At 39.3% G+C, this 17,368-nt stretch overlaps 1 protein-coding gene across 4 annotated transcripts in view; it reads left to right on the top strand.

Moving 5' to 3' along the window:
- The window catches only part of LOC126262278 (V-type proton ATPase 116 kDa subunit a 1), a 670,786-nt gene that overhangs the window by 592,549 nt on the left and 60,869 nt on the right, over window positions 1-17,368 (top strand). For all 4 annotated transcript variants that reach the window (XM_049958792.1, XM_049958795.1, XM_049958791.1 and 1 more), the window contains one exon: window positions 4,539-4,751. In XM_049958792.1, the coding sequence (XP_049814749.1) occupies window positions 4,539-4,751 (213 nt within the window). The remainder of the gene's footprint in view (window positions 1-4,538; window positions 4,752-17,368) is intronic.

Below are 17,368 nucleotides of genomic sequence, written 5' to 3'. Positions count from 1 at the left end.
GTAAGTCATTCTTATAGGCAGGGAGTCCACTTTTTGTGCTATAGATGGCTTGTGCATTAAGAAAATCACAGCCTGACCTATACTCTGGGGTGGTCTTTTTAACACAAAGCTACGGCCCAAGCTATGCTCAGGCTTGGTCTCTGAAGTGTTAACTGAAATTCCAGTTTGGGAATGATAAATAAAAGTAAGGGAAGCTCACTACAGCTGGATGATGTCTTCAAGAACCAGTGATATTTTGAAAAATGTATGTGAGTGCTTTTTTCTAATTTATGTCTGTAAAACTACATGAAAAACTTGGAAAGCTCTACCTTTTTGTTTAAAGATCCCTCTTTCCAGAGTAGAAAAAATTAAAGGTCAGAAAGATGTCTTAGTAGACATATATTGTTCAGGGGACTATATGCAACTAACATAACCTGCACATAGTATATGAAATTTATTATATTTAAATCTGTGCTGCAAAAGTAAACTATATAAAGGTAAACAATCATTTTATATTAATATAGTGTGACTTTTAAAGTATGATAAAAAGTTGTGATATGTAGTGCACAAAGAGACAAGAGTTTCTTATTTTTTCATTGTGATGACAAATAGTGGGTCAAGATTAAGCATAAAAAACCACCTTCATTAGCAAGTGTAATGGGTTTCTTACTACAATTTTCATGATATTCCAAGTGAGTACTAGCTTTTATAAAATTGAAATATTTAATAAATTAAATAAAATTTCCGACAAGCCTCTGGAGCACTCTGTTATTTAAGGTTATTGTATTACAGTGACTTTTGTTGAGTTCTGACTTATTACTAAAACTTATCTAGAACATGGCGCAGTCAATTAGTTAAACTTATTAGTCGCCTTTTTTTCTTTCTCCGTCATGTGTAAGTAGGATAAGAAATAGGTGTACCTTAGAGGGATGGGTAATGTGAAAAGTTGCCCATTAATTATGTTCATACTTTAGTTAAGCTTTGCCCCTAGTTAATTTATAATTATGAAGATAACAACATACCAATAAATTACAAGTAACAACATACCAGTAAATTACAAATATGAATGAATTCCAAAATGCAAAATCCAGGTTGGAATTAACAATATTATGAAAAGGATGATTGCTACTTACCATATAGTGGATATGCTGAGTCAGAGAGAGGCACAATAAAAAGACTGTTAGAAAATCATCTTTCGGCCAACAAGGCTTTCATCAGAGACAGAAATTGCACATGCGTGCTCTCACATGTGCCTGCGTGTGTGATTGGAGATGCAGCCAGGTGGTGGAGGTAAGGAGGAGGGTGGGATACAGGGACAGGATGGAGAGAGGGTAGGGCAGCTAGGTGCAGTCGAGAGGTTAGACGGTGGTGGTGGTGGTGGTGGTGGTGGTGGTGGTGGTGGTGGTGGTGGTGGTGGTGGTGGTGGAGGTGGTGGAGGAGGGGGGGGGGGTTAGCAGAAAGGCACCATCCTATGCCAACCTATTCATGGGCCATCTAGAGGAATCCTTGCTAAACACACACAATCTCAGACCCCTCGCCTGGTTCAGATTCGTTGATGACATCATCATGATCTGGATTGAGAGTGAGGACACCCAATCTAAATTCCTCCAGAACCTCAACACTTACTCCCCCATTCACTACACCTAGTCCTACTCAACCCAACAGGCCACCTTCCCAGTGTTGACCTCCACTCTAAAGATGGCTACATCAGTACCTCCGTCCACATCAAACTTACCAACGACCAGTAATACTTCCAATTCGACAGCTGCCACCCATTCCATACCAAGAAGTCTCTTCCATACAGCCAAGCCACCTCACCTGTGACTATTGCATGTGTAGTGACAAGCAGTCCCTCTCGAAATACACGAGGGTCTCACTGAGGCCTCCACAGACAGTAATTACCCTTCCAACTTTGTACAAAAACAGATCTTCCATGCCTTATCTCTCCAGTCAGGCACAACCTCCCCAAGTACCACTGTCTGGCAATAGAGGAGCATACCCCTCCTGACTCAGTACAACCCAAGACTGGAGCAACTGAAAAACACATTCTCTGCCAGGTTTTTGACTACCTCTCATTGTGCCCGAAAATGAGGAATGTCCTACCCACTATCCATCCCACCCCTCCTACAGCGGTATTCAGCCCACCAGACCTAAACAATATCCTCGTCCATCCCTATACAACTCCTACTCCCAACCCATTGCCTCATGTATCATATCCCTGTATTATAACTAGATGCAAGACCTGTCCCATACATCCTCCCACCACCACCTACTCCAGTCCAGTCATAAGCGTCACCTATACCCTGAAAGGCAGGGCTACCTGTGAAACCAGTCATGTGATCTAAAGCAAAGCTGCAACTACTGTGCTGCATTCTACGTGGGCATGACAACTAATGAACTGTCTGTCTGCATGAATGGGCACCGACAAACTGTGGCCAAGAAATGGCTGGACCACCTATTCATGAATATATCTCCCAACACAATGTTCTTCATTTCGGTGACTGCTTCACAGCCTGTGTCATCTGGATCCTACCCACAGACAACAGCTTTTCCTAACTGCCCATGTGGGAACTCCCCCTGCAATATATCCTACATTCCCATGACCCTCCTGGTCTCGGCCTTCGTTTGTCTTTGTCCTTATCCTGTAGCCCCTTCCTTGTTCCCGTTCCAGCACTACATAGTACTCTATTCCACCAACAAAACAACAGTCTTTTTACTTCTCTCCTTTCTAGCTACCTCTCCCGCCCCCTCGCCCTCCGTCTAGCCTCCTGACTGCACCTAACTGCCCTATCCTTTTTCCACCTCGTCCTTGTATACTCCCATAAGCAGAACTGGTGGTTGTCTCTCCTATCATGCACAGCTGCTTGCAGTGTAGTCTCAGCAGCCCTCGACTGCGGTCATTTTTGAGACTGCGGTCATTTTGTGTGTGTGAGAGAGAAGAGAGAGAGAGAGAGAGAGAGAGAGAGAGAGAGAGAGAGAGACGAAGCCCTTGTTGGCTGAAAGATCATTTTCTGACAGTCTTTTTGTTGTGAGTATCTGCGACTCAGCAGCTCCTCTATATGGTGAATAGCAAATATCCTTTTCATAATACTGAAATATGGATGAATTCTACATAACATATCTGACTGAGAACATTACCCACTTGGACTTATTTAACATTTGTACTGTACTGATAAAAAAAATTGTGGAAAGCAATGAGTTAGTGATTGTCTACAAACTGATATGAGAAAATCTGGTTTATTTGAAGCTGACAAAGAAATGTGTTAATAGGCTTATCTTGATGTGTATTGTTTCACTTTATAATGTGGCAGAAAAATCTTTCATTGTTTGAGTGTTGTCAGAGCATGAATTTCTCTCTGTTAAATCTTTGTATGTCCATCCTTGTAGTATTTGGTCACATGGACTTCAGCTGTTCAGAATGAAATGAAAATTAAAACACCTTATCAATCTCTTGCATTTAATTAATTTAAGCAACCAATTTTGGTGCTCGTTATGCCATCTTAAGGCTCCTGCGTAAGAACAAAAATGACAATCCAGACAAGATTACAGAAATACTAGTAAAAGGATGATACAAAAATTGAGAGCAATAATATCCAAGCCAATTTACAGTAAATATTTGTCAACAGCAAAATTGTGCAGGATGTTACATCAATGTTAGTGAAAAAAACTAAAATTAGAACTAAGGTAACTCACCGAAACAAATTACCACTATGCAAACATGCAAATATTGTATTAAATCTAGAAGAGTCCAATAATTTGATAATCTGTCTGTAAATAGGTGACTTAATAGGTGGGACAGCCAATAAATAATGCAACACATTTTTCTGAATTTTATTCAGGATTCCAGTATACCATACCACACATAAATGATACATAGATTAAATGAAAAAGACATGGCTGCAGGTGCTTTACTTTTTTTCATATCTCTGTTAATGTCCATTTAAATAATATAATGCAGTAGACATGAAAACTAAATTTAGGATTCCTTTTAACAACTACATCCCTGGAGTGTGAAAGTTTTTAGTTTATTATTTACGTTCCCTAATTGAAAGTGTGTCTTGTCTTAGCCATTATTATATTTATTTTTAAAACACTTCTTCTTCTTCACCATCAGTAATCACTGCAAAAATTTGCATTAGACAGGGCTTGTATTGAATCCTTTAGCTGTTTACATTCATGTACTGAACATTCCCAATGCTCCCAGCTACTAAGAGATTTAATATTTGTGATGGTACAAACTTGTATTACAAAGAACAACCAAATTGGTCAAATACTCCAAGATTATTTTAGATGATGAAAGTGAAAGACAAAACACTGTGTTCAGTTCACATTATGTTGCTTGAATTTTTAGGACAAATATTGATCTCAAGATCCCATAATGCCTGCAGTTAATTTTATTTATCTATCCAATTTTTTCCATTGAAATGCAAATATAGCATCCATAGTGTGGTTAGGAAACATTATTATTAATTGGGTGTGTTGATATCATCCTCTAGCCTAACTTTTGTTTTCTCTCCAATGTTTTGTCTTCTATCACAATATATTTGTACAATTTTCAGGTTCTGAACCAGACCCAGGATCACAGGCAACGAGTGTTAGTAGGTGTGGCTCGAGAATTAAACAACTGGATGGTAATGGTACGCAAGATGAAAGCTATCTACCATACTCTGAATAGTTTCAATATGGATGTAACAAACAAGTGTCTTATTGCGGAGTGCTGGGTACCTGTGAGTGACCTCCCGAAGCTGAGAAAAGCACTTCAAGATGGTTCAGTAAGTACTGAAATGTTATACACTGTTACGAAGTAATATATGTAATGCTATAAAGCCCTCTTGTATGACAGCTTAGATGAAATGTTTCCTGGTGTTACAGACTGCAGACATAGAATACTTATGACAATGTAAATAATAGTTGCCTTCTGTATTATTCACCTAAAATTCAAAACTTCAGGGAACTGAAATTTAGAACATCATTGGGTACAAAATAAATACACTCAGTAACAAAAATGCTGTTCAGCTCTCTGATGGTAATAGCAGTGAGACATGAATTTAAATTAAAATCATTTGTCGTGACAATTCAATGAATTCTTGCTAATGGTAGCTGAAAAAACTGGGACAAAAAATGGGCTAGCAAAAGTAGAGTCTAGACCTATTTATTCAGGCGTTATATACTCTACAAACATACTTCATTCTTATGAAATGAACTTTTAAAGAGATCACTAAAACCATTTGCACATTGGAATACTGTAATTGTTCCGGAGATGGTGGTACTAAAATTATATCAAGAGGTAATTTACTTCGACAAAAGCATTTAGTTTTGTTATTTGATTGTGCAGTGCACCATAATTGGCATCTCTGACCAAGAAGGGGACTGAGTCAGTTTAACTATTGGGACCCTTTCATGTGGGAGGCCATACATCAAGACACAGTGAGCTGAAGCAAATTGCTTTACATTGAACCTTATGCATTGGGACCCTTTCATGTGGGAGGCCATACATCAAGACACAGTGAGCTGAAGCAAATTGCTTTACATTGAACCTTATGCATATAGATGTCACTGCTGAATATGTTGCAGATGTGTTGAAAAATTGCTAGGCCACTAGCAACACCTAAAGGCAAATGACTAGCAATACAACCAAATTTGGGAAAGGAGAGACCATCTATGTGTTTCGACAGGTCATCTGGGCAAGGGACTTCGTATGAATCCATCACAGACTGGGTGTCATCGTTGATTTGAAATTGCTGAGGTGGCGTTTGCCATTAGGTTTCTTTATTGTGACTAGAGGCATACATCTACATCTGCATCTACAAACTAACTCTGCAGACCACCATATTGTGCATGGCAAAGGGCCCGTTTCATCATTAACTAGTCATTCCATTTCCTATTCCATACACAGATGGAGTGAGGGAAAAAATGACATTCTATGTGCTTCCATACAAGTCCTAATTTCCCGTATCTTGTTGCCATGATCCCTATGCAAAATGTATGTTATCAGTAGAATCATTCTGCGGTCAGCTGTAGATGCCATTTCTATGAATTTTCTTAGTAGTGTTGCATGAAAAATGTTTAATCTTCCCTCTAGGGCTTCCCATTTGATTTCATGAAGAAGCTTCATAATACTTGTATGTTGATAGAACCACCAGTAACAAATCCAGCGCACACCTCTGAATTGCTTTCTTTAATTCACCCTGGTGGGGATGCCAAACACTTCAGCAGTAATCAAGAAAGGGTGTTCTGTAGATGGTTATCTTTATAAATGAGCCACACTTTGCAAAATTCCCCCTTTCCCGTGGTACTAAACCTCTGTACAAATTTCTCAGTCCAGCCATGGTTCTACAGTAGAAATTGGCATAGATGATGATCAGTGCAGCTGGTCATTCCTTCCCTTATGAGACTGCAAAAGTTAAATTAACCCTTTCCTAGATCAATTATTGAATTGAAGGTTTAGAGCTCATCCCTATCTGTTCTGTTCAGGTTCCTCACTCAATCAGTCCTTTGAAGCAGTTCTTGTTGCACAGATTGATTCTTTCAAAGATGCAAACAGGCTTCCTATGTGGCTCTAAGTGGAGCTGTGAGTAGCTAACCTACTTTAAATAAATCCCAGGATGCCATTACAGTACATTTATTGACAAATAACTTAAAAAGAGTTAACAACCACACTGCTAACCAGATATAACATTAAATTTTCATAAAAGTGAGAGCGTGGGTTGCACAGCGATGAGGTCTGTATTGCATACCAATGCCAGTTGACTGGCTTTGGATGCAGCAGAAATCTTTATTCCACATCATATAACTTTGGAACTGTTTGAACATTATTGAGAAATTAATTATTGTCATTTACATTCTGATATAAGTATTTTAGTGCATGTTGGTATGATAGTAGCAAAGCCTTAATAGTGCTTAGGCCCCCGTTAGCATTTAATCTGCTGAATGTGGCTTTTAATAATTAGTATTATAGCGAAAAGTCTTATCTTCATGGCTAAATGTTGTTAGCTACCCAGCATTCAGAATCTCTGAGAAGGATTCAATGTCCTGTCCGTCATTGTTCCTCGCACTACTTATCGTCTTCAGTGCCATATGGTATAACCAGTACCAATGTTTGTGCTTCATGTGTGGGAATGTCTTGTTACTCATAGCTATAACATTCTACAGTGTTGCTAAAGAAAGCCAGTTACAAATGTTGTATGTTGTTAGCACTGTCCCAATATAGTGTTAAAACAGCAAATAAAATTGTTGTCCAAACAAATGGAATGTCACAACTTTTCCAAAGTTCTTGCTGTAAGCCAAAGCTGATCATTCACCTTCCTTTTACCAGCCTTACATGCTCGTTCCATTTCATATCGCTTTGCAACATTACATGTCAGTATGTAATCAACATATCTATGTCAGGCAATACACCACTAATATAGCATTCAAACATTACAGGATTGTTTTTCTTACACATCTGCATTAACTTACATTTTTCTGCATTTATAGCAAGCTACCATTCATTACACCAGACAGAAAGTCTAAGTCATCTTTTATGCTCCTGTAGTCACTTTGGGAAAATTTTCTCTTGCATCATAGACTGCTCTTCACTTATTTGTCAGATCATTTATGTATATAGAAAACAAAAGTGATCCTATTACGTTTCCTTGGGGCACTTCTCATGGTAACCTTGTCTTTAATGAACACTCATCTTCCACGATATCCCACTGGAGTTTATTGTCTTCAAGCCACTTACATATCTGGAATCCTATTGTTAGACCTTTGTAAAATGTCTATGTTGGGGCATCATGTCATGTGCTTACAGGAAATCTAGGAATATGGAATCTGCCTGTTGCTCTTCGTCCATGGTTCGCAGGGCATCATGAGAGAAAAGAGCAGGATGAGGTGTGCACAAGTGGTGATTTCTAATTCCACACCTATTTGTGGACAGAAGCTTTTCTGTCTCAAGGAAGTTTATTGTATCTGAACTTTAGAATATGTTCAGAAATTCTGCAGTAAACTGATGTTAATGACACAGGTATGTAATTTTGCACATCTGTTCTTTTGCCATTCGTACATACATTAACTGAATGAAAAAGTTGTATGAATTTGTTGCCATTCAAGACACTCAAGTTCTTGTTTGAGACTTTTTTGACATTGGACATATTTGCAACCTCCCTTGACTGGGGTATTTTACTCACTACAACAATGACAATGTTGTGCAGTAGGTTCGATGAACGGCAGTCCCTAATTTTTGTATGTAAGCTCACTTACTATTGAGACACTAGCACTTGTATAGAGCTGAAATTGATTTGGAGTCCTACTAATGGTAACTGAGGCTCTGAGCACTATGGGACTCAACTGCTGTGGTCATAAGTCTACTAATGGTAACCTGGAGGAGTATCTGCTCAGGTTTTTCCGTGAATAGTTGGACCAATACACCACCTTCTCATAGTCTGCTACTGGTGTCGTTTGATATGGTTTGGGGGTTAGGGTCAGTGCACCATTCTCCCAGCCATTGTCAACTTTCTCAGCCTTGGAGCTGATACTTCTCTTGCAAGTACTGTGAATGTATCAAGCTGCATGAATACCTTATTCAGATGTTTATGCTGTAATATTCATGACTGTTCCTACTGGGTGAGAGGTGGCTATGGTAGCAACAATGGCTGTGTTGGTGGCCAAGCTTTGCTACAACAAATGTCAGCTGTGTTTTGGTCTTGCCTTTGTGATCATATTGCTTTCCCCAGAAACGGCACTGAGCACACACAATGCTCAATGAAATGACGATGGCAACATGGAAAATCCTGTTCATCATACTGTGAATGAATCTCACAATGAAGTATGTACTCTCCATGCAGAAAAGTCTCTTTTTAACAGAACACTGTGCTATATCACTCTCCACTCATGAACTCGACGAATTCCAGCCATACAAGGATCTAAGTGGGTAGGAATCGCTGTCTGTAGACTGGTACATCAGCTTTGATCCCAGACGCAGATGAAACAGCATTTTTTTTTTTTTTTTTAAAGCAGGGCTTCACAACATACGTGCTCGCGGAGCAAGCTGTGAGCAGCAAGGCGCGAGCACGGAGCAGTGCGAGCACGCTACCCCCACTACCAGACCAGAGGGGAGAGTGGGGAGAGTCACGCGGGGCACACAACGGCTGCCGCCAGTCAATGTAAATCCGCGGCCTCCCGCAGGGATATCACTCATGAATTATTACTGTGACAAATGAAACAAATAAAGGAGAATGTACACGTGCCACATAATTTTACTTAGTGTATGCATCTACATTCGTATTAATTTGTGAACTGTTACACAATAAAAGGTGTCACTGAAGTGTGGGATTCTCGGTTATCTTGTACTTTTTGCCCTTTACAATTGCGTCTATGTTCGAAGTAATGTTCTTGCGCATTGTAGGCGCAGCGAGCAGTTTAAATTTCGATCAGACAATGCGTTTCTCATGCGCGTCTTGTTACATTTCATTGCAGAGAACAGTTGTTCACAAACATACGTGGAACCGAACGTTGATATTATTGTAGCTGCCAGTTAGTGCAAACGAGGAAATCTATCTTGAGGGAAGTGTCTGTAGAATTCCAAAATGTTTTTCTTGTTCTGAAATTTGTCTCTGTATTCTCTGTCACACTGCAGGTCAATAATTTCTAGTTGCAGCTCAGGACGAATCTCTTCAATATTTGCTGAATATGGAGAGGAAAACAGATCAAAATCACTGTCTAGTGCTGTCAGATCTTGAAAGCGTTGATCAAATTCTTCCTTATAGGCAACTAAACTATGTGAATAACGTTCACAGTCTTTGTGAACATCTTGCATGGATGATAATTTAGGAAAATGAGCTAGATTTCCTGTTTCCAGCTGACTCACCCAAAGTGTAAATTTCATTTTAAAAGCTCATATTCGATCTATGAAATGAGTAATTAGCAGATCTTTACCTTGTAGTGAAATGTTCAAAGCATTCAGATGGCTAGTTAAATCTGCCAAGGACGCGAGATCACAGTTCCATGAAGGCTCTTTCAATTCAGGAACACACATGTTATTTATTTCCATGAACATATTTATCTCATCTATTAGGGGAAAAAATCGATTTAATAATTCGCCACGACTAACTCAGCGGACCTCGCTGTAATAAGGCAGGCTACCACACTGGCTTTCTACACCCTCAAGAAAGCTTTTAAATTGCCTGTGTTGTAGCCCATGCTTCCTTATATAATTGGTTGTACGAACAACAACACTCATCACATTTTTTAGAGTGATACTCTTTGCACATAAGTTTTCCTGGTGGATCACACACTGAACGCCCCTTATTTTATTCAGCACAGTCAGTTTTTGCATTTTCTCCTTCAACAGCGCAACAAAACCTGATTTGTTCCCTGTCGTCGCTGGTGCACCGTCTGTAGACACTGAAACTAAAGAATTCCACGACAATCCTATATTTTCAACACTTTCTTCAACACTACTTAAAATATCACCTCCGGTTGTAGTGTTCTTCATGGCTACTACATCGAGGAGCTCCTCCCTCACCTGAAGATCTCTATTAACACCTCTAATAAATATGGCAAGCGGCGCTGTTCCAGTGATATCAACACTTTCGTCCAGAGCTAGAGAATACGCCATAAAATCTTTACAGATATTTGCAAGATGGCTATGGACGTCGTCTGCCATGTCCTGTATGCGACGCATAATGGTCATGTTGGATAATGGCACAATCCGAAACTGTTCAACTTGAGATGGACACAAATGTTCCGCTGCAACTACCAAACATTCTTTTATTAAATCGCCATCAGTGAAGGGGTGCAGGGATTTTGCTAAAAGCAAATCAATTTTGTAGCTCACTCTGAGAGCTGCCTCAGTTGATTTTTCTTCGTCGTCCAGATCTTCTTCGGATAGCTTCCTTTTAAGTTTAATAACTTCCCGTGCACGATCTGGTCCATCACATTTTCCTCTTCCGTAGTCTTTTGCGTGGTACGACACATAATGTCGCTGCAAATTAAAAATCCTAAAAGAATTCAGCGTTTTGTGACATGCTAAACATTTTGCAACACCATCTTTTTCTGTAAACAGATACAATTCCTCCCAGTGGGGGTTCAACTGCGAAAGCATGGTTGGGGTTACACAACGGCGACTTGACATGATTCTTAACCAGCGAAGTGACTGTTAGAGCTGATCGTAGTACTTTAAACGTTACACAGTCGGCGCAAATTCAATAGGCACGCTGCGGCCCTATTCAAACGTGCGCGCGCATTTCCCCTCCCTCCCCTCCCTCCCTACTCCGCGACCTTGCACCTGCTCGCTAGCATGGGCCTGAGCAGACGCGAGTACTCGCTCTCAAAACCGGCCAGTTGTTAAGCCCTGTTTTAAAGTAATCAGTCTTCTGACTGGTTTGATGTGACCTGCCACAAACTTCTTTCCTGTGCCAACATCTTCATCTCAGACTAGCACTTGCAACCTACACCCACAATCATTTGCTGGATGTATTCTAGTCTCTCTCTTCCTCTACAACTCTACAGATTTACCTTCTACAGCTGTAGTATCATGAAAGTTATTCCCTGATGTCATCTACATCTAAGTGATTACTATGCTATTCACAATAAAGTGCCTGGCAGAGGGTTCAGTGAACCACCTTCAAGCTGTCTCTCTACTGTTGGACTCTTGAACAGTGTACAGGAAATATGAACACTTAAATTTTTCTGTGCGAGCCCTGATTTCTCTTATTTTATCATGATGATCATTTCTCCCTTTGTAGGTGGGTGCCAACAGAATGTGTTCACAATTGGAGGAGAAAACTGGTGGTTGAAATTTCATAAGATCCCGTCGCAAAGAAACGCCTTGGTTTTAATGACTGCCACTCCAATTCACGTCATGTCTGTGGCACTGTCCCCCCTATTTTGCAATAATACAAAATGAACTGCCCTTCTTTGAATTTTTTCGATGTCATCCGTCATTCCCCCCTGATGCGGATCCCATACCGCACAGCAATACTCCAGGATAGGGTGGACCAGTGTGGTGTAAGCAGTCTCTTTAGCAGATCTGTTGCACCCTCTAAGTCAAGGAATTGCAGTCTTTGGTTTGCTCTTCCCACAACATTATCTATGTGTTCGTTCCAATTCAGGTTACTTGTAATTGTAATCCCTAAGTATTTAGTTGAATTTACAGCCTTCAGAATTGTATGGCTTATCGTGTAATCAAAATTTAGTGGATTTCTTTTAGTACTCATGTGAATAAATTCACACTTTTCCTTATTCAGGGTCAAGTGCCACTTTTCGCACCATACAGATATCTTACCTAAATCATTTTGCAATTTGTCTTTGTCATCTGATGACTTTGCAAGATGGTAAATGACAGCATCATCTGCAAACAGTCCAAGACGGCTACTCAGATTGTCTCGTATGTCATTAATGTACATCAGGAACAATTCAGTACCAATATCACTTTCTTGGGGAACACTGGATATTACTTCTGTTTTACTCGATGACTTTCCTATTACTATGAACTGCGACCTTTCTGACAGGAAATCACGAATCCAGTCATACAACTGAGATGATATTCCATAGGCACGCATTTTGGTTAGAAGACACTTTTCAGGAATGGTGTTGAAAGCCTTCTGGAAATCTAAAAATATGGAATCAATTTGACATCCCCTGTCGATAGCACTTATTACTTCATGAGTATAAAGAGCTAGTTGTGTTTCACAGGAACGATATTTTCTGAATCTGTGCTGACAATGTGTCAATAAATAATTTTCTTCAAGGTACTTCATAATGTTTGAATACAGTATATGTTCCAAAACCCTACTGCAAATAGACGTTAGTGGTATGGGCCTGTAATTCAGCGGATTACTCCTACCTCCCTTTTTGTGTATTGGTGTGACTTGAGCAATTTTTCAGTCTTTAGGTACGGATTATTCTGCGAGTGAGTGATTCTATATAATTACTAAATATGGAGATATTGTATCAGCATACTCTGAAAGGAACCTGACTGGTATGCAATCTGGACTGGAGGCCTTGGCTTTATTAAGTGATTAAGTGATTTAAGCTGCATTGCAACACCGAGGATATCTACTTCTATGTTTCTCATCATGGCAGTTGTTGTTTATTGGAATTCAGGAATATTTACTTTGCCGTCTTTGGTGGAGGTGTTTCGGAAAAATGTGTTTAATAATTCTGCTTTAGTGGCACTGTCGTCAGTGACTTCACCGTTGTTATCACGCAGTGAAGGTATTGATTGCATCTTGCCACTGGTGTGCTTTATGTATGACCAGAATCTCTTTGGGTTTTCTGCCAGATTTCCATACAAAATTACATTGTGGAGATTATTAAAAGCGTCTCGCATTGAAGTACGCGCTATATTTTGAATTTCTGAAGAACTTTGACAGTCTTGGGATTTTGCATTTTTTTACTTTGGCATACTTTTCTCACTGCTTCTGCAACAGCGATCTGACCTGTTTTGTGTGCCATGGGGGATCAGTACCATCACTTATTAATTTAAATGTTGACAATACTATCTCTTTGAAATCATTTCACAATTGATCAGATCAGAAGGAGTGAAGACTGTCTCTTAAAAAGGCATTAAGAGCATTTTTGTTAGCTGTTTTGAATAGATATACTTTGCGTTTCTTTTTGATGGTTGTAGGTGTTACGGTATTCAGACTTAACTGATGTCCTACCATCCTCTCCCTTCTTCTTGTCAGTGTTTTTCGTATATTCCTTTCCTCGCCGATTCTGCGGAGGACCTCCTCATTCCTTACCTTATCAGTCCACCTAATTTTCTAAATCCTTCTGTAGCACCCCATCTCAAATGTTTCGAGTGTCTTCTTTTTGGTTTTCCTACATTCCATGTTTCACTACCATACGATGATGTGCTCCAAATGTACATTCTCAGAAATTTCTTACTCAAATTAAGGTCTATGTTTGATACTAGTAAACTTCTCTTGGCCAGAAATGCCCTCTTTGCCATTGCTAGTCTGCTTTTTATGTCCTCCTTGCTCTATCTGTCATGTGTTATTTTACTGCCTAGGTAGCAAAATGGCTCTGAGCACTATGGGACTTAACATCTGTGGTCATCAGTCCCCGCCTAGGTAGCAGAATTCCTTAACTTCATCTACTTCGTGATCACCAATCCTGATGTTTAGCTTCTCACTGTTCTCATTTCTGCTACTTCGAATTACTTTTTTTTTAATTCGATTTACTCTCAATCCATATTTTGTACTCGTTAGACTGTTAATTCTATTCAACAGATCCTATAATTTTTCTTCATTGTCACTGAGGATAGCGATGTCATAAGTGAATCTTGCCATTCATATTGTGACACACCCGGTCCTATATCAGCTTGTAGTTCCTAGCTGACAGTGATCATGAAAAAAAAATTTGCTGGGGTTGGTACAGCACTATATGCATCCAATAATGTGGTATAACCCCCCCCCCCCCCCCCACACACACACACACACTTGGTTTCACTAGTTTTAATCCATAAATGACAGACTCCCCTCACTAAATTAGTTATGGCCAGTCCATGTCTTCATTATGTCACTATGTCTAATTTACCAGGTATGCACATACTGCTCCTTCTAATTGTAAAACAATAGTCACTCTGCAGTACAACTTAACCGACCTACAGCAGTCCCATTCTGATGAATAATATGTGTTGCACTTTAATATTATAGTTAATCAGCAATCATCATTAATTGTCCTGCTTCACTGTCCATTTATGGATACTAGAATTTCACATTGTTAAATGCTTAATTTCGATAACTTGCAGTTAGAATTTCACACCTCAGGTTAATGGAGTAGTGCAGAAAAATTGGGTTTATTCTGAACTTTATGTTACAATAAACGTTTCAGCTGGAATAAGCCTTCCTGATGACGAAAACTGCAAAAATAGCTAAATAAACAATAGCCAGACTAATTACTTGAAATTGTGCAAATTAATGAAGAAATTATTCTGACTAACGAAGTCGGGCCTCGGTCTTATACTCGGAATTACAGAATGACAGCTTTACCTTATGGCACATCACTCATTAACACCAATGATGATTAAGAAATAAAAACCATTTAAGGAGACAAATAACAAATTAAGATGGGAATGGGTCCCAGCTTGCTTTGCTACAAATCCTTTCACCTTTGAATTTTTATTCCGCTCTTGAACCTTTCTTATGTTTCCATCATTGCTTCTTCGATTTATAGATTCAAAAGTAGAGGCGAAAGACTACAGCCCTATCTTCTATCATTTTTAATCTGAACACTTCGTACTTGGTCTTCCAGTCTTGTTATTTCCTCTCAGTTCTTGTACATGTTGTATGTTACCCATCTTTCCCAATAGCTTATCCTTATTTTCCTCAAGATTTCGAACATATTCCAGTATTTGACACTGGTGAACGCTTTTTCTAGGTCAACAAATCCTATGAACATGACTCCATTTTTCTTTAGTCTTGCTTCCATTATCAACCATATCATTAGAATTGGTTCTCTGGTGCCTATACCTTTTCTAAAACCAAACTGTTGTCATCTAACAAATCCTCAATTCTCTTTTCCATTCTTCTGTATATTATTATTGTAAGCAATGTGGATGCATGAGCTGTTCAACTGATTGTGTGATAATTCCCACACTTGTTGGCTGTTGCAATCTTTGGAATTGTGTATATGATGTTCTTCCGAAAGTCAGCTGGTATATCGCCAGACACATACATTCTACACACCAGCATGAATAGTCATTTTGTTGCCACTTCCCCAAATTACTTTAGAAATTTTGGTGGACTGTTAACTATCCCTTCTGCCTTATTTGATTTTAAGTCTTCCAGAGATCTTTTAAATTCTGATTCTAATACTGTATCCCATATTTCTTCTATATCAACACCTGTTTCTTCTTCTGTCACGTTATTGGTCAAGTCTTCCATCTCATAGAGGCCTTCAATGATTCTTTCCACCTATCTGATCTCTCCTCTGCGTTTAACAGTGGTATCCTCATTGCACTCTTAATGTTACTCTCCTTGCTTTTAGTTTCAGTGAACAATGTTTTGACTTTTTTATATGCTGAGTCAGTCCTTCCGACAGTCATTTCAGATTAGATTTCTTCTCATTTTTCATGTAGCCATGTAGCATTAGCTTACCTTCAATTCCTATTTATTTCATTCCTAAGTGACTTGTATTCCTGAATTTCTATGAATATGTTTGTACTTCCTTCTTTCATCAATCAACTGATGTATTTCTTCTGTTGCCCCCGGTTTCTTTGTAGTTATCTTCTTTGTTTCAACAGTTTTCTTTCCAACTTCTGTGATATCCCTTTTTAGAGATAACCGTTCCTCTTCAACTGAACTGCCTACTGAGCTACGAGCTATTGCTTGTCACAATATCTATAGCTTCAGAGAACTTGAAGCGTACTTCTTCATTCATTAGTACTTCCACATCCCACTTCTTTGCTCATTGATTCCTCCTGACTGGTCTCTTAAACTTCAGTCATCTCTTAATCACTGCAAAATTGTGATCTGAGTCTACATCTGCTCCTTGGTATGTCTTACAATCCAATATCTTATTTTGAAATCTCTGCCTGACCATGGTGTAATCTAATTGAAATTTTTCCATATCTCCCCACATTTTCCAAGTATACCTCCTTTTCTTATGATTCTCAAACAGAGTATTCGCTATTACTATCTGAAATTTATTTCAGAACTCAATCTTTCTGCTCTCTCATTCCTAGTACCAAGACCATATTCTCCTGTAACCCTTTCTTTTACTCCTTTACCTACAACTGCACTACAGTCTCCCATTATGTACTGAATTACCCATTCAGTATCCTCATATACTTTTTCTGTCTCTTCATCTTCAGCTTGTGATGTTGGCCTGTATGCCTAAATTGTCATTGTCAGTGTTGGTTTGCTGTCAGTTCCTATTTATAATGAATCCTACTTCTGTTATACCATTTTCTGCCACTGTTGATATTACCCTGTATTTCTCTGAACAGAAACCCTGGTCTTCTTTCCATTTCACTTCACTGACCCCCACTATATCTCAACTGAGCCTAAGCATTTACCTTTTCACATTTTCGAGCTTCCCTATCACGTTCAAACTCCAGACATTCCTTTCAGTGGTTAATAATAACCAATGAAAGGCAACCACTTCCTGGAGATCTGAATGGGAGTGGGGGGGGGGGGGGGGAGACTAGTCCAGAATCTTTTGCCAATGGATAGATCATCATGACACCTTTCAGTTACATGACACATGTTGTGTGGATACACATTATCTGCTTTAATGTAGTGGTTTCCATTGTCTTCTGCTTCCTCATGCTGTTAATTAATGCTGATTCTTCTGTCTCTTGGGGCAGTTTACTCTCCCAAGGACAAGAGCATGCCCTGAACCTCTGTCTGCTCCTCAGGCCTCTTCAACAAGGCTATTGGCTGAATGAGGGGTGACTTCC

This window comes from Schistocerca nitens, chromosome 6 (genome assembly GCF_023898315.1).
Source record: "Schistocerca nitens isolate TAMUIC-IGC-003100 chromosome 6, iqSchNite1.1, whole genome shotgun sequence".
In the NCBI taxonomy this organism is placed as follows: domain Eukaryota; kingdom Metazoa; phylum Arthropoda; class Insecta; order Orthoptera; family Acrididae; genus Schistocerca; species Schistocerca nitens.
Note: the sequence above shows the minus strand (reverse complement) of the source record. Positions and strands in the feature narration are given on the sequence as shown.